The sequence below is a fragment of the Heterodontus francisci genome, chromosome 2 (genome assembly GCF_036365525.1).
Source record: "Heterodontus francisci isolate sHetFra1 chromosome 2, sHetFra1.hap1, whole genome shotgun sequence".
In the NCBI taxonomy this organism is placed as follows: Eukaryota; Metazoa; Chordata; class Chondrichthyes; order Heterodontiformes; family Heterodontidae; genus Heterodontus; species Heterodontus francisci.
Window position 1 is genome coordinate 176,541,747 of NC_090372.1, and position 18,153 is coordinate 176,559,899.

Here is an 18,153-nt window from a genome sequence, read left to right on the forward strand (position 1 = left end):
GATCTGCAATTTTATGAAGAATTGCAAAATGTAGCTGTAGCAGAAATCATAAATGTCATGCACTTTATTGTTTATTATTGTGATAATTTATAAATTTGTAATATTTGCAACAATTTGCAACACATCAGAGCAATTAAACATATTCAGAAAAAGACTACATAATAAAAACACTCTTTGAACTATTATTTTGCTTCATGTGTGATATATTAAAAAATGACACTACCATAAAAAGCTTTTTTTAAAGCAGCTTTCTTTTGTATATGCCAAAATACATAATTCAATTGTTTGCTTTACACCTAAGGGCATATGACAAATTGCAACTTTTAATAGTTTGCACAAAAGGTATAAAAATATTTACAATACCATCTCAAAATACATTATGTTCATTGCACAAAGGGAAGAGCATGCTAGGAATGAAATTACACTGAGTGGCCCTAAAATATTACATTGGATTCTTTTAGATTTGCAAAATAGGCAATATTTTTTCTTCTCTTAAAAAGGTAAAGTACATATTAAAATTAATTCCTTTGCTATTCCAGAATTTTGTACAAGTGATGTGTTTGGTAGGTGCTCACTAGTACCTGAATGTCAGATAAATTTTGATAATGGGAATGTTGGCTGCCTGCTTGCTAATACTAAGATTAAGCTTGAAGTAAGCTTGAAAGTTTCCAGCCAGTCTTCTTAAACTTCACTTTTCAGTGGCTGCTGAGGTAGGCGCCAAATTGAAGAGATGTGTGTTTACCTCCTCAAGTCAATCCTTAGACACAAACAAGCACAGAAACCCATTTCATCTGGCCACAAAATAAGCAGTACAACTGGCGTGTAAAGTAATTAGACCTTTAAGGACCACAGTAGCACACAAGTTAAACACAGGGAGGTGGAGTTCCCTCCGTACTTGTCCCCAGAGACATGTGTAAGTTGGTGTAAAGCAAAAAAAATTGTAAAAAGGCATAAAAGTCTGAGGAAATTTGCACACAAGTGTGTTATACATGTAAGTGTGCTCCACCCAAATTTCCTTGCTCTTTTACGCCCATCTATCAATCCCTGACCCATGAATTATAGGTCATTATAATGGCTCTGCCCCCACGCCAACGAGCCACATACCATTTCCTACAATTATACTGATTCAACTGGTGTTAAATTCAGGTCAGAATTTTTGGCACAGCAGGAAACAAAGTCATTTTTTGATGTTTTATTGTTACTTTTTAAGCATTTTTTAAAGATTTATCTTCACTAACACCTGCACTGTATTTTCTGTTCTTTGAATGCATTTTAATGAAAATTGAAAAGCTGCCACAATTGCATGTTCTTAAACAAGCTGTGCCTAATGTGCCTGAGTGCGAGAAAGCTTGAAAGTTTCAAACTTAAAAAAAGGACGATTTGGTGTAAATTCAGCATTTCTTACCGGCACCAATTATTTTTGCTGATTTCTGCTTGTTTGCACCCATTTCCAATGTTCCAACATTTGTTAATGAGATTGGCAAAACTTTGGATGTAAATAGGCCAAATCGCCAAAATGGTCGCACGAATGGATGTGATTACAGTTGTAACTTCGCAAGTTCCCACAGGAAATTCCACCTAGTTAATCTACTCGGGACACTCCCTGTGCTTGTTATTCTGTCATAATCAGCTTTCTATTTCTATATGCTATTATGTTAGGGGTAAGCGTGATTATTAATTGAAGAAATAGCACTAGTCCTTCAGTGAGGCCGATGCTCATGCTGATATATTCATTCATGTTTTGAATAGGAATTGGAATATTGTCACCACGAAAAGCAATAGTTTGAGCATTGCTTAACTTTGGAGCCTTCCAGCTTAATATTGGCTAATAATTCAGTACATTTGAATCCTGAGTGCAAAAGGTAGCTGCTTCTAATCGGATCACAGTTTACGTCTGTATGATATGCTAGTTGTCATGTGTTTTCAACATGTGTTCTCTGAGCCAAAGCAACATCAACAGAGTGTGACTACAGTCAAAATAAAGTAACATGCCAGAACAACCCCAATGTTTTGTTTCAGGACCACAATGTACATTCCTGTGTTGTCGACATTTTTTTGTTTTGTTCGTCAAATAAGAGCCTTACAGTATGGAACTGATCTTGTTATACAAAAGTACAATTTCACTATGGTAGAAATGCTTTCAGTGTGCAACTTGTAGCTTATTGATATATTATTTATATTACATTATATTCATGCTGACAGCATCAACATGAAATGTCAAAGATTAATTTGAGTAATATAAAATAATTTAATACTTTGATAGAAATTGTACTGTTTTAACAATTTACAGTCAGTTCTTGTTTAAAAAAATAAGCTGGCCAACAACAGCAGAAATACATGTGCAATTACAAAAGATTTAAAAACTGCTGCAAGATCCTAAATATATTAATAAACATAAGATTAGATTTTTAAAAAGATTTGTTCTAAACTGGCCTCAGGAGCCAGGAGTCAGCATTTGGTTGTAGAATTTTTTTTAAATATATACATGGAATGATTTTGCTTCTGAAATGTCTTAAGTCACGTAATCTTTCTTTTTAAAATGGTTTGCCCGGTGAAATTTTCAAAGTCTTAATTTCGGAAATATGCGAAGACTTTTGAATGATACAGCTAGTTGTTCCTTGTATTTTGCCTTTTGCTTGTGCCAGGTTTGTTAAGGCCATGGCAGCGTTAATTTCCTTCCAGTAGGTTTCATCTTTGGAGGTTTCCTTTTTCTTCGGATAGCTGAAATAATGGGAAGTGGCAGTTTAGTCTGCAAATTAAACTTTCTTCTTAGTCTGCAAATTAAACTGACATTAGCAATTTCCAGCTGAAGGAGTATGCCCCGGATTTCACTAACCTGGTTAATCTGTTTGGTCCCTGTTCCACTGTCTCTGATAACAAAAGAGAAGAAAATTATTCTCTTTCTCTTACAAAGTTTCTCTGACAATCTACTAGACTGAATACTCTTTTTCTCCCTGTTAGTTTTTGAAGATGCTAACAAGGGGTAGAAAAGCAGAAGAACTTTAAAGAGCAGTTTCCCTTTCTTTCTTTCCTTCAACTCTACAAGGTCATTTTCACTGCTGCTTATTCCATTGGAAAAGTGCTTTGCCCTGTCAAGGTGCTACTGCGCAACAAAAGATGAACTGAAAGCAAGTGTTTCACTCTCAGGTTTGGTGTGATTCTGGAGAGTTGATTTAGAATGGATCTTACAGACCAGATCTCACTTCCTCTCTTCGAAGCCTGTTTTCATTCTGACATCACTGGTCACAAAGTAATGGCAACATGCGGGTACCATTTGCCATTCCAGTCTGCTGACTGCTCTGACTCCCTGTTTACATATAAACTTTGGTATTGCATTGAGGCTGTTTCTGCCTCTATGTAACATTAAAGTGGGTGCATAAATACAATGTGAATGTAACATCAAGGTACTCCATTGATTGGTCTATAGGGCTGCAGTTATGCTCCCTGATGGCAGCTGATTCAGCAGGACGTGCAGCCCAGCAGATCTGATTCATGCTGCTGCCTGAATAGGGAAGATAGAGCTTTGCATAGCAGCATCTAAATGCCAGTTAAATGTTACTGCAAGTCAATGACACAGGCAGCTTTCTGCTAACATTAACCATAGAATCATACAGCACAGAAGGAGACCAATTGGCCCATTGTGCCTGTGCCAACTCTTTGAAAGAGCTAATTGGAATTAGTCCCACTCCCCTGCTCTTCCCTCATAACTGCAAATTTTTCCTTTCAAGTATATACCCATAATTACTGCTGAATCTGCTTCCACCGACCTTTTAAGCATTGCATTCCAGTGTGTTAATATTAAAAATGAAGTTTGAAAAGTTTGCAGCTTGTTGGGTTGAGTGAATAGGAAGTTCCCAAAATCCACTTTACACTGAAACATTTTAAACTTCAGTGACTATTGTTATATAACTAAATGTTATACTTTTTTTTACTGTAGCTTGTGCACAGCCACAATGGTTTCAGATTACATCATGAATTTGTTTTGGGTGACTTGCTTTGGGTGGCTCACAGTTGCTTCAGCAAGGAATAAGTCAATTTCAGAAAGGAAAGACCCAATGTTCCTTGTTTATTGAGTTATACAGTTATTAAAATGTTAAAGAGACTCTGATTATCCCACTGTTTACAGACTGAAACCTAATCTAATGACTTGTGGATATTAGAGAACCAAAGGGAGTCTGGAACAGCTAGATTTGAATTAACTCCTTTCGATTGCTTAACTATTCATTCACAGAAGGTCAAGAAGTGTCATGTCTACACTTACACTGGTGAGATATTTGGATCATTATAGGTCAAGTATTGTGTAACAGAATAGATCAAATGTTTGCACAGGTTTATCCGGATCTCGTTTCACCATCAGTTGAGAAAATAACAATATAATAATATGGATAGATTTAACAGGTTCACTCCGCTATAGTAATATTTTGTTATTTAATCTAAATTACTTAAAGATTCAAATTAATTTGAAATAACATATATAGACAGGTACACAGAACTCTACTGTACTAGGTGAAAAAGAATTACTGTTCATAGACCAATTTCTGATTCCTTGTAGATCAATCTATATAATTGCTCTGTACTATTATAAAACGTTCAAATGTGTGCAGTGTCTGTCTGTCACACTTTAGATGTCACATTTCTATGCATTCTTTTAAAAAAAAATTAAAAAGTTGGGGTAGCATTTGGAATCTACGTAGAAAACCAGCAGGAACCCAACATACTGCAGCCAGAATGTCTGAAACTTCTTAATTGACCCTTCAATAAACTGGCCCAGTGTTTACTTATTGAATAGACTTTTCAGCTTTAAAGCCACATTTCAGCAGAAGAATAATACATTGTGTTTTGCATTGTACAAGGTACCTATCCTTATAAAATAGCACACTATCTGCCTTACCATGAGAAAATCCATGGAAAATCTTACAGGAATATATTAATGGTCTTGAGTCACACTGTGAATGTGTCCATGATGCAAAAATACACTATTGAACTGGCTCAAATTTCAAATGCTAACATATACTGAATTTAAATTGCATCCTACAGCGTAATATGAGTAATGCTGCAGCAGAACCATAGGTGAATTTCTGACCTTTTGTTGCTTTGTGGATTTTCTGTTTATCAACATAAGAGAGGGGATTGTAGATTCATAGAAAATAGGTTCACTTTTTTGCTTCCTCTGTCAGCATTGAACAGTCTTATTCCTGGTGTAGAACATGTCAGATAAAGGAATTCTTCTTTTACACTACCACAACAATATGATTTAATTCTCATCTCAGGATAAGCTTTCAACTATGCCAGTTTGCTACTTTCAGTTCTAACCCAGCTACCCCTGCGATTGCACTGAGCGAGATTGACAACTTAATCCTTATTGGTGTCAAATTATGGGCCATCTTGTGCTATAAGGTTGGGTCCACTGGAAATTAGGTTACGGCTACCTTTTCATTTAGGACTGTTAACAGTCCTCAGAGAGGGGAGAGTGGGCTGGACTGAATTCAAACCCAGATGAGAAAGAACAATATGCAAGCCATTAGCCACACTATGATCTAGCAGTTGTGTAATTTATATCAAAAGTCAGGTAGATTCGTCACTTCAGCAAGTTATTCACTTGTAACCTTTTTAGGAATATTTTAAGCCTATAAATAAATGTAGTATTATTGGCATGCCTATACCTGATTTAATCTGGTAATATTATATTAGTAATTGTAAACAAAGGTGCTGCAAACATTGATTCTATAGCTTTGCTCCCTTATGCTCTATTTCCAGTTTTATTTTAAACCAGTATTCTAAGAGCATCACAAAACCTAGTCTGCAAAATTGAAACCAGGTAACAGCAATTTCAAAGTCATTATCTGTTTAGTCTGATCAGGCAGCGCTGGCATCAACCAAAAGTTTTCCAGTCTGCCTCAGTTCTCCACAGCTGGGTCCACTGAACTTTTTCTAACAGTGTCTACTTTAATCTATATCTGATGCACACACACCAGCAGCCAAGTATATTGTACATGGAAACATTTTTAACAGAACTAACTTCAGCTAACATTATTCACAATAATATTAAACATATTCTATTTTCTTAACATGAGTAGTCCAAGATTTATAATGATTTTCTAAGTGAGTTATCTAGTTAAAAGAAGTCCTCCTTGTTAGCTTACATTTTTCGTAATTGAACAGTGTGTGAACATAACAGGCCAAGCTATTTCTGGTACTATACAGTGTTTCCAGGACCTACTTTCAATTAATAGCTTTTTTTGCATTCCTTTTTTTAAAAATGAAAGCCAACCATCTCTATCTAAATCAGCATAACTTGATAAATCAGTCAAGAATTATCAATGGGTAGAATGTGTTGTTGATAGTTAAGAGCGATTCACAGTTCAGATCCAGACCACATCCATGAACAATAGTATAGCGGAGGTTGTCTTGTGCACAGAGGCTGTCAAATGATGCTGAACACAACTGTGTCAAGATTTCAGAGGACACATCTTCTTTGTATTAGATGGATGTTTCAGAAATAGGCGAATTACTGGCAAACAAATGTGGATGTTGATCACATTGGTCATCTGGTGCAGTTTCATTTTCCAAACATCCACTTTCATCTCCATTTAATTGATAGCCAATTTTAAAAAAAATATTTTTTTTTAGGTATGAAGCCAAACACTGCCTGAGTCAACATAGCACAATAATTAACTCCAGACAGATATATGATCAAAGGGTTCTATTCAGTCCTGATATTGAGATGCGATTATCATTAAACAAACCCACTATTTATATGGTGCAAGGAGCACTGATGCTCAGCAAGCACTTTCAAACATAATATAGGAGTAAATTGTGACTGAGTTTCAAAGGGTGCATCATCCTTACATTACCTTTATATATTTCAAAAACAGGCAGGGTGCCAACAATAACATAATTGGAGATGTTAGTCATCTGACATTGACTCATTTTATAAGCATTCCCTTTCACTGAATGCTGGAGAAACAAAAGCCAGAAGTGACAATGGTTGACAGCTGTGCTGAACTTTCTACTTTCTATTATTTTAAAAGTTGTTTTACCAGTAGGCATTTTAAATAAATATGCATATATATATTACACACAAATGGCAAAGTTCCTCCATACTGGGATCATGCATCAAAACATTGCCGGGCACTGCTTGTGATTTTCTGATGCACACTCACACTTTGCTCCAGGTGAGGACTCGGAAAGTCTACCTTTATTTTTTTTTTGGCCTCCTCATTGTTACAGAATCCAGATAAAACTGTAGTTTCCATTTTGCTTGGCTATAAAAGGTTGTATTACCAAGACCCTATTATATATCACCAAGTTTAATAGCATGGATTTTAGAATGTTATAGTCCAGTAGAACTACAAAATGATTTGCTAAATAAATAATTTGCAGTGAGAATCAATAATTAAACATTTTGCCAATTGAAAACAGCTGTTGTAAATGTGCTTGTTCCTGAGGAGATTGTGTTTGTCAGTGGAAAGATGACTAATCAGGAAATTACAATTTTACAGTAGAAAAGTAAAATATTTAATTCAGTCCTGTAATAAATCCAAATGATAAAGGATCCTTACTTAGTTAATTTTGCTTGATTGTTTTATCTCTTGACAGTAGTGGAGCCATAAGCTGTCCATTTTAGTTAATCTCTTTTTTTTAATCTGTTCAGTTTTATTTAACTGACATCTAAAATTATAAGATTAATTATTAGCTATTGTAAAGCTTTAAATTCAAATTAAGTTTAGTATGTAAAATGTTACATACCTTCTCAGAATGTGGCAGAAATGAATATTCAATGGGTTGATATAACATGGACTGACAGAAACAGTGTGAAACCATGTAAAAAGTAGAAAACGGCAAAACATTTTGGGAACGTTTTCATGCATGCAGGTTTCTTTAGCAATGGGAATTAGAAGTGAAGGGCTTCGCTTTGTCTTTTACACCTGAAGAATGAATATTTGTGGCATTGACAAGCCAAGTATAATAATAAGGCTCTGTAAGATTAGTCAGAAATATTGACTTTATTCTTTTCCTCTGAATGGTTCTTTGACTTTTACGAACATGGATGGTTGCCAAATAGTATGAAAATGAGGAAACTTAACAAATAGGGGAAAAGGTACTATAGTGCCGAATAGGGGAATTCCTAACATAGAATATACATTAATGCATGATTTGGCTGAGAAAAAAAAACTGGAGAATGCAATGGAATTCTCCAGTACAGGATTCCAATGAAATACATACAGGCCCTCAACAAAAGATCTTCAGTTTTCCATTTAAAAAAAATGCTGAGAAATATCCAACTCTATCTTAACTGTCCATATGTCTAAATACTTGTTCTAAGGAGCTTAGTTCTTGACAAGTTATGTGATCTTGGACCTTCATTTTAAGGTGGAACTACAGATAATTGCAGGAAAAAGAAAGCCTAAAGTAATACTTTCCCCTTAGGGAAGTCCTGAGGGTAATAATTTATCCACACACATATATTTTACTATTAAAATATATCCAGACCACATCTCCTGCACTGATTTGGATGTGGATGAGCTGCAGTATATCTGGAACGAGACTAAAGCAAATTTTAAAAACTTCCCAAGCAGTGTTTCTAAACTTCATTTTTAACTTTGCAGTGTTATTGAGGGACTGATGGGACAGCCAATTTGGTATTTTGGTACTGATGAGTTGGTGCTTCAGGGTCTGATGCTGTCTTGGTTAAATTCATGGACTGGTAATCCAGAGAATCTGAACAAATAATCCAGAAAACATGGTTTAAAATCCCACTATGATACAGTTGAGATTTTGAATCCTGGATGTCGAGGGATATAGAGGATTGGATAAGGAAAAAAAGGAGGCTTATGGCAGATTCAGAGGGCTGAAAACAGCAGAGGCCCTAGAGGAGTATAGAAAGTGTAGGGGGATACTTAAAAAAGTAATTAGGAGAGCGAAGAGGGGGCATGAAAAAACACTGGCGGGCAAGATAAAGGAAAATCCCAAGGCATTTTATAAGTGTATTAAGGGCAAGAGGATAACCAGGGAAAAGGTAAGGCCCATTAAGGACCAAAGTGGCAATTTGTGTGTGGAGCCAGACGACGTAGGTGAGGTTTTAAATGATTACTTTTCATCTGTGTTCACTATGGAGAAGGACGACGTAAGTGTAGAGATCAGGGAGGGGGATTGTGATTTACTTGAACAAATTAGCATTGAAAGGGAGGAGGTATTAGCTGTTTTAGCAGGCTTAATAGTGGATAAATCTCCAGGCCCAGATGACATGTATCCCAGGCTGCTATGTGAGGCAAGGGAGGAGATTTCAGGGGCTCTGACACAAATTTTCAAATCCTCTCTGGCCACAGGAGAAGTGCCAGAGGACTGGAGGATAGCGAATGTGGTACCATTATTCAAGGAGAGTAGTAGGGATAAAACAGGTAATTACAGGTCAGTATGTCTAAGATCAGTGGTTGGGAAACTATTGGAAAAAATTCTGAGGGATTGGATTAATCTCCACTTGGAGAGGCAGGGATCAATCAAGAATAGTCAGCATAGCTTTGTCAGGGGGAGATCATGTCTACCAAATTTGATTGAATTTTTCGAGGAGGTGACTAAGTATGTAGATGAGGGTAAAGCAGTTGATGTAGTCTACATGGACTTCAGTAAGGTTTTTGATAAGGTCCGCATGGGAGACTGGTCAAGAAGGTAAGAGCCCATGGGATCCAGGGCAATTTCGCAAATTGGATCCAAAATTGGCTTAGTGGCAGGAGGCAGAGGGTGATGGTCAAGGATTGTTTTTGCGATTGGAAGTCTGTGACCAGTGGTGTACCACAGGGATCTGTGCTGGAACTCTTGCTGTTTGTAGTGTACATGAATGATTTTGACGTGAATATAGGAGGTATGTAAAAGTTCACAGATGACACGAAAATTGGTGGTGTCGTAAATAGTGAGGAGGATAGCCTTAGATTGCAGGACGATATAGATGGGCTGGTAAGATGGGCAGAGCAGTGACAAATGGAATTTAACCTTGAGAAGTGTGAGGTGATGCATTTTGGGAGGACTAACAAGGCAAGGGAATATACAATGGATAGTAGGACCCTAGGAAGTACAGAGGGTCAGAGGGACCTTGGTGTACTTGACCATAAATCACTGAAGGCAGCAGCACAGACAGATAAGGTGGTTAGGAAGGCATATGAGATACTTGCCTTTATTAGCCGAAGCATAGAATATAAGAGCAGGGAGGTTATGATGGAGTTGTATAAAACGCAAGTTAGGCCACAGCTGGAGTACTGTGTACAGTTCTGGTTGCCACACTATAGGAAGGATGTGATTGCACTGGAGAGGTTGCAGAGGAGATTCACCAGGATGTTGCCTGGGCTGGAGCATTTCAGCTATGAAGAGAGACTGAAAAGGCTAGGGTCGTTTTCCTTAGAGCAGAGAAAGCTGAGGGCGGACATGATTGAGGTAGACAAAATTATGAGGGGCATGGATAGGGTAGATAGGAAGAAACCTTTTCCCTTAGCGGAGGTCTCAATAACCAGGGGGCATAGATTTAAGGTAAGGGGCAGGAGGTTTGGAGGGGATTTGAGGAAAATGTTTTTCACCCAGAGGGTGGTTGGAATCTGGAACACACTAACTGAAGGGGTGGTAGAGGCAGGAACCCTCACAGCATTTAAGAAGTATTTAGATGAGCACTTGAAACGCCACAGCATACAAGGCTACAGGCCAAGTGCTGGAAAATGGAATTAGAATAGATATGCTTGATGGCTGGTGCGGACATGGTGGGCCAAAGGACCTGTTTCTGTGCTGTATAACTCTTTGACTCTATGAGTATATGGAAATAAAATATTAAAAGTTACTATGGGTTGAATTTTATTAGTACACTGCACCTCGCAGCGGCGCGCTTTGAAGTCAACGGCCCTGAGCCCCCGCAATAATTCGCATGGGGGCTCATTTAAATGGAGGGGGCGGCACAGCCGCCCCCGATGACATAAGAGGGCGGCTGTGCCATCCCCGGTAATAGCATCCAGCACCAGCGCACAGGCACTGGCGCCATTTTTAAAGGGCTTCAAGCCCTTAGCAAAAATACTAAATTTTAAACAAACATTACTCTGACATTTGTAATAAAAAATAATCATAAGCTGGAGGCCCTTTCCCAACCTCCCCAATGTTTTTTTACCGTCTTACATGACGATCAATAACTTTATTCCCACCCCGAACTTTCCCCCCAACCTCGTCACATTTGCCCTTCAACACCTTTCCACCATCCCCACAGCCAATAAAGGGTTTTCCCCGTTCCCCCCCACTCCTGCCCTGATAATTTCAGTCCTACCCTCTCCCACCAGTGTCTCACCTCAGAACTTCAAACGGAGTTCCGAAGGCGTGTGAGTCGCGTCTTGCAGCCGTAAAATCAGCATGGGACGGCCGCCGGGACAAGGTAAGTTGTTTTTCATTTCTTAATAAATTTTAATATTTAAATGAAGGCCCCGCCACCATGGGGCCACACTGAGGCCTCGCCGCCGCTGGTAAAATGCTGCGGGGCCTTCTCTGCGTCGGGGGTCGTGGCGGCCTGCTCCCACAAGTATTTTACAGGTATCCTGCCACAACCCCCGATGTCAAGGGGCTGGTAAAATTCAGCCCTATGAAGCTGTTGGATTGTCGTACAAATCCAACTGGATCAATAATGTCCTTTAAGGAAAGAAAACTGCTGCCTTTACCCAGTCTGGCCTGTATATGACTCCAGAATGGTTTTTAACTTTTCTCAGATGTATCAAACTGCTACAAATGGTTCATGAAGTAGACCCACCATCACTTTCTCAGGGCAACTAGTGGTGAGTTATAATTGACAACCTAGCCAGTGATGCCCACATCGCAAGAATGATTGTTTTTAAAATGCATGTGAAGAGCTCTGCATGCCTTCCCAGAGGGCAATGTGAAACCACCAGTCTCAAACCAGTGCCTCAAGTATGACAGTATGTTAATATCTCACATCTGATCTTTTAACACAGAGGTCAGTTTGACTGGAAAGGGTTACTAATTATCCTTAATAGAAGAAATTTAGTGCAAGAAAATGTCCAGAAAGGCTTTAATATTGTTAAAACTGTTAACAATGATATAAAAAGAAGTTTATACTGCATAAATGCAGGGGCCCGATGAGCTGCAATAAAATCTATTTGCCATGAGTTTGTTAATGAACAATGGCAAATTGCGATAAGTTCAAGTTTGGCTCTTACCTTTCCAGGTCGCGTATTATATCAGGACTGTGTGAGAGGAATTGTTCTCTCTAGTAGTAGGAGATAAAAGATGATGTTGCCAGGCATCTATATTTTGACTCTGACAAAGCGAGGCTGAGGAAAGGTGTGTAAGAAAAATGCAAGTGAGATCAAAGAACATGAACCTCACCGTGAGTATGTTTAAACTGAACAAGTTTAACAATAAAGCTGTCAGGGGAATACCACGTATCCAGTGAATAGAGGGCCCACAACATTGGTGATAGAATTCCCATGAGGTGCATCCTGGTGAGCAGAGGAGAATACATCAAAGAAGAAGACCTAGCTAGTATGTTGCTGTTTTGACCTAGTCATAACTGCCTTTCTGTCACCTGTAAAAATCTTTTCTTAATGTGAGTGTTTGTTGCCTACTACATAATTTGGAAAGTGGAGAAGAAGAATCAAGTATCTAAAATCTACATACAGGACTGAAACCTCCTAATGGAAGTACAAGATGAAGGAGGGCTTCAAGGTCTAACATACCTTGGAGTATGGATGAGAATAGGTCATTCACAGTTGATTAAAGGAAAACAGTTCACTCATGCAAAAATTATTAATTGAAGTTATCTTACAATGTAATGGTGGATAATCAATCAAATAATGTGTTCAAATCTGGAGCTGTTCCACCTATTACTAATCTGATTAGATATAGAGTGAGGCTGAAGACCTCCAGAAGAACCTGTGAGATCAGAAGGACTTTGAGAACCGTCACAGTAGTTGACTCAGTCATTTTGCTTTAGTGACAGAGTGAGAGGCAAATTAACATTTGGATGTAAAGCTGTGTAGCTAAAGAACCATTTTTAAGCTGTCTAAAAGGAATTGAGAACTGATTTTGGAGTTGCCCAATTTTCTAACTGGTAATTTTGGGATATATAATTGGGAGAATTTTAACTTTTTGATCCAACAGAGGTGGGGGGTGGGGCAGGGGGGGTGCGGTGGTGTTGGCTGGCGTTGGTGAGGAGGGGATGGTGGAGTAGGAGGTGCCAGTAAGGCATGGGAAATCTGAGGTTGGGGTTTCCCACATGCTGTGGAACCACTGACAGGTTCCCCACCTGGAAGTCAGTTTGGCTTCCAGTCGGGCAGACAAGACTGGAGAAGAGGCTGCACGACCAAGTAAGTCAGAGCCCCTGACCAGGGGGGTTGGGGGGGTGAGTCCGATCCTCGGTGGGGGTGGTGATGTGGCGGATGATGGTGAATCGGAAGCCTTGTCGGGGGGATTTGAGAGCTTGACGGGGTCGGTGGAGGCGTTGGGGAGTGATTGTAATGGTCAAGGTGGGGTGTCCAATCATGGGGGGGTTGACAAGGCAGATACACTGGATCCAGCAGGTAAGTGGAAAGGCAATTAACTCCTGGCTCCAATATTCCTTGCCCCCCAGTAGCCACCATATTTCCCAAAGCTTGGGGGTCCAGAGTTAAATTTAAAATGGTGCTTATATATGAGGCACGCAGCCTCATTATAATATTTAAATGACCAGGGGATAGCTAAGCTCCTAACTTGCTCGCCCAATGTTGGAAAGTACCTCTCCTTGAGAAAGTAACCTCAGGAACGTGTTGTATGCTCGACCCCCATCCGGACTCTGTTAAAACCGAAAGTGGGTTGGAGGAGTGCTGGGTTCGAGATTCAGATAAGTAGCACTTTAACCTCCTGCCCGACCCAAACCTGCCTGTTTTTTGGGGTCAAAGTTCTCCCCAATGAGTCTATGTTATTGCCATGTGACATTAATTTTAATATTTGAATGCAGTTACAAACTATGTACTACTAAATTTTATGCCTTCTGGCACAGCTCCGATGGGCCTCATCCATAAAATCTGGATGCAGTGTTGTACTGGGGCCTTGCATCTAAAAGAAGAAAGTAAGTTACTGAAATATTTTTATGAAGTCGAAGTAAGTTTCCTAATGGGAGAACATTTTTCATTTTTAGATTTTTCTTTGTTTTTATGTACCCTTTACTGTATTTTACTCCATGCATTAATTGATTTTGCTGGTTAGTCCTTGACTCAATTTTGCCAAAATCCCCAAATCAGGGTTTAGATGTAAATACAAATCCTGATAATACAGAATATAGATTAGGACTTCAGAAGAATCCCTATCAGGTAACTCAAATATTACTTTGTTCGTCATTTCTTAATTTATTTTCTCCACACTAAACTTTCTAGGTGTACTTGGATTACATACTATTTACTATCTACAAGGACAGGCAAACAAGTTGGTCTGATGTTTCTGCCTAGTTTGTAAAAGATCAACAGAAAAGTAGACCAGGTCGACTTCCTTCATTTTTCTATTGCTTTCACTGTGGAAGGCCTGACATCTGCTTGACATCGCAGATCGGTGGCCTGGCCAAGATCTCAAATTCACTGTGTCTTGCAATCCTATATTCTGCTTTGGGGACATACCCTGATTAAGTGAGTGCAACAAAATTCAGGAAAACTGAATGTCTGAAAATCTGCATACTGCAGGCAGTTAAACAGCTTAACTGTTAAATCTTTAAGGAAACAAGGAGCAGATTTTTAAAAGTGAAACAGTTATATCCCTGTGCATCTGTACATGAGGTGAGGGTTATGGCGTGAAAAGATCCTGAGTAAGCAACTGAAGATGGTACATCTGGTTTAAAGAGAGCAAATTCCACTCATTGTGGCTATCCTGATGGTAATGCCTGCCTATAGTGGTAAACAGGTAGAAATGACTTACTGCGTACTTCAGAAGTACTGAGTTCAACATCCAATGCATGGAATGGCTAAATATATATGCCTCTGGTTTAAGGCTTTATGGAAGCATATAGGGAAGCCTGAGTCCAGTTTTAGTGTGGCATTGATTTGAAAAGTAAGTGGATTTCCAACTAAAATTTCCTCACATTGACTTGAAGAGATAAAGATTCTTCCCTGAGGTTACTTTCTCAAGGAGAGGTACTTTCCACCATTGGGCATGCAAGTTAAGAGTTGAACTATCCCTTGCTCTGAAATCTGGACTTCTAACCAAGGCCTGTGTAGATCCCATGTCTCTTCTGTTGAATAGGTAGTCAATAGTTATGTCAGGATCTGAAGATGTCCACTATGGGGTAACTTCAGCAAAAACAAACTTGAGCACTGTGAGACATTCTAATTGTGCACATAAAACCTTTCCTCCTATGAAGATTTAGAAATCCTGAAAGTTAGAGTCACAAAGCAGAGCACTGTTACCCCCAGTTGCTGGAAAACCTGTGGGAAGAAGGAAAGGCATCAGGTAGCATCAGGTAGCAAGCAGCATTTCTTAGCCTTTAGTGGTAGTTTCTTGAATGACTTGTTGCTACCTCTCTTGCACATTTATAACAGTTCTGTGTTAGTGTGCAGTAAAAATAGGAAAAAAATACTCTTCCTCCAAGAGTTCAGTTTGTTAAAGGAAGTGAGTAATGAAGTCATGTAGACCAGAAAATCCCAGATTTGATCCTTAGTCTGTTGAGTGTTCTTAGCTGGCTGGGCAAATGTAAGATGACTACAGTTGTCCTCAGTACCCCTGAGGAAAGTGGAAGATCAGCCACATGTTCTCTTATCCAGCTGTAAATGTACATGCATGGATGTTGGGTGAGGAAAGCAGCAGACTTAGTAGTGATGTCCCATATGGTTCAATAGTCTGCCAATATGGTCTAGGCTCATTTATGAAGAATAGTCATTTGGATGAGCAAGAGGTCTGCAGAAGAGGAGAAGGAAAGAGGAAAAAAATAATGCCTGATAAGTTTTAAAAGAATAGGTTACAAGGATGACTCCCTAAAACCAGCCTGCTCAATATACATCAATCCCAGAGGGAGACAGCCAATCCTTAGCAAGCATATTAATTTTCAGTTTTGGGAATTTGGGCTTAAATTTGACCACACAAGATATGTTAAGAATCTTGTGTAGCAGTGATGAGATGTAGAGATGTTGTGGGTGGCAGAAGAACATTAGGCAGTACAAAACACTTTTCAAACACTTAGTCAACTTTGTGTAACTTCAAACTATTGTTATGAACATTGGACTTTGTAACATGATTATGTTTTTAAAACTTGTGACTTTTAAAAGTTTGAGATGGAGTCTGGAAGGTAAGGTGATCTTACATCCACTTTGCTAAGAACAGATCAAAGACTTCTTTGAAAAAAGAGACTGCAGGGATAAAATCTGAAGAACAATGGGTTTCACCCTCCCAGACTTTCGGGTCATAAAACAAGGATTCAGTGATTCTGAAGATGAAAATACACCAAGCAGCTGTTAACACCTGGGAACAATGGAAGGCCTAGGTGGCTCTGTGAAACCAGGCTTCTGGACTTTGAATATTGGAACAGAACAATAAGCTATTGATTTTTGAATCCAGATAAATTTAACAGATTTCCTGAAGGCAGACAGGCTGTAAGAAAGGAACTTAGTGGTTGCAACCTGAGAGAGAGAGAGAGAGAGAGGTGGGGGGGGGGGGGTGCGGCAGTGGTGGGGGGAGGGGGGGGACACCTGCTGTCAGAAGCCTGATGCAGTAAAAGTCTGCAAAGACTTGAACCTGTTTTGCTTGCGGAGAAGTAGAAGATCAGTAGGATCACCAGGAATCCCCTTATTCACAGACATCCAGGTCGGAAGTGCTTGGAGAAGTTAGAGAAGAGGACGTTGATTTTTGAAAAGGTCTGGAAGATCCAACCCACTATTACTGGGAGGAGTTTGGTACTTTTAATTGCAAAGGATTTCACTATCAAAAAGGACTGTGCTATGTATAAGTGTGGCGTGAGGTTTTCAAGTATTTTAAAAAGTAAAGAAAATACCTTTCTTTGTAATCTGGGGTATCAGTTGCTTACAAAGTACTATTTGGTTAATGGAGATTTCTTTTAGCTTAGTTGTTGTAATGAAAGTCTTAAAGTATGAAATCTTGTCGTGTAATTCTTTAAATTGGTCTGGGCGTTCATATCTCGTATTTTAGCGTTAATGGTCTCACTGAGGTCGTAACACTGTACAAAGGCTGACACTCAGATTTTCAAGATGTGTTGAATGACTGAATGAGTTGGTAGAATTGTGAAAAAATAGTAATGGGCCATCGTAATGTGGATGTAAGACAATACCCTGTTATCTGGCATCTAAGAAATCCACATATATACATTCCTCTAGAGGTCAGGATACGGTGGAAAAAGAACATGTCCTTTTCAGAAGATCTAACCCCATCTGAATCCGACACAAATGTATTAGGTTGGTGATTAGGTCCAACCATAAAATTACATCAACAAGATCCAGTACAACAGTCTTCCAGGCTCTTTAAGTGTTTTACAATAAGAGAAGCAAGGCAATTAATAGTTTTTTTTCCACATTCATTGAGGTAAATTTTAAAAGACAGCTTCAAAAAAGGCACAGCATTTCAAGCTCTGAGGGGAACTGGTTTTAGGAATAAAAGCACCAATTCTTGGCGGTGTCACCTTTGCACCTTACAGGTGCGGCATTTCCACTTATTGGGCTGGATTTTATTAGTGTGCTGCACTGCGCGGCGGCACACAGAGAGCAGCAGCCTTCCAACATGGAAGTGCCACCGCACAGCCCCCGTGATATTCCGCACGGGGACTGATTTAAATAGAGGGGGCGGGGCGGCCACCCCGGATGACATAGATGGGGCGGCCGCCGCATCCCCGGCAACAGCGTCCGGTGCCACCGCACAGGCGCCGGCGCCACCTTTAAAGGGCTCCAGGCCCTTGCAAGTAATTATAATTTTTAAAGGTACTGTATTCATTTATTTTTTATTAACAAACAATAATGATATGGTGGCCCTTCCCCAACCCCCATAATGGTCATTTCATTGCCTGAGATTACCAAAGCTTGCCTTTTTCCCTACCTGAACTTTACCCCCCAACCTTCGAACTTTTGCTCTTCAACCCCTTCCCACCATCCCCACATACAATCAAAAGTGTTTTCCCCGCTCCCCACCCCTCTCACCCTGAAAATTTTA

At 39.3% G+C, this 18,153-nt stretch overlaps 1 protein-coding gene across 1 annotated transcript in view; it reads right to left on the bottom strand.

The window, feature by feature from the left end:
* Positions 1–2,534: 2,534 nt before the first annotated feature.
* mkxa (mohawk homeobox a) overlaps positions 2,535–18,153 on the bottom strand; it is a 42,279-nt gene continuing 26,660 nt past the window's right edge. Inside the window, exons 5-6 of the mRNA XM_068051813.1 lie at positions 2,837–2,870; positions 2,535–2,721 (exon numbers count right to left, since the gene is read on the bottom strand). Coding sequence (XP_067907914.1) covers positions 2,535–2,721; positions 2,837–2,870 — 221 coding nt within the window. The remainder of the gene's footprint in view (positions 2,722–2,836; positions 2,871–18,153) is intronic.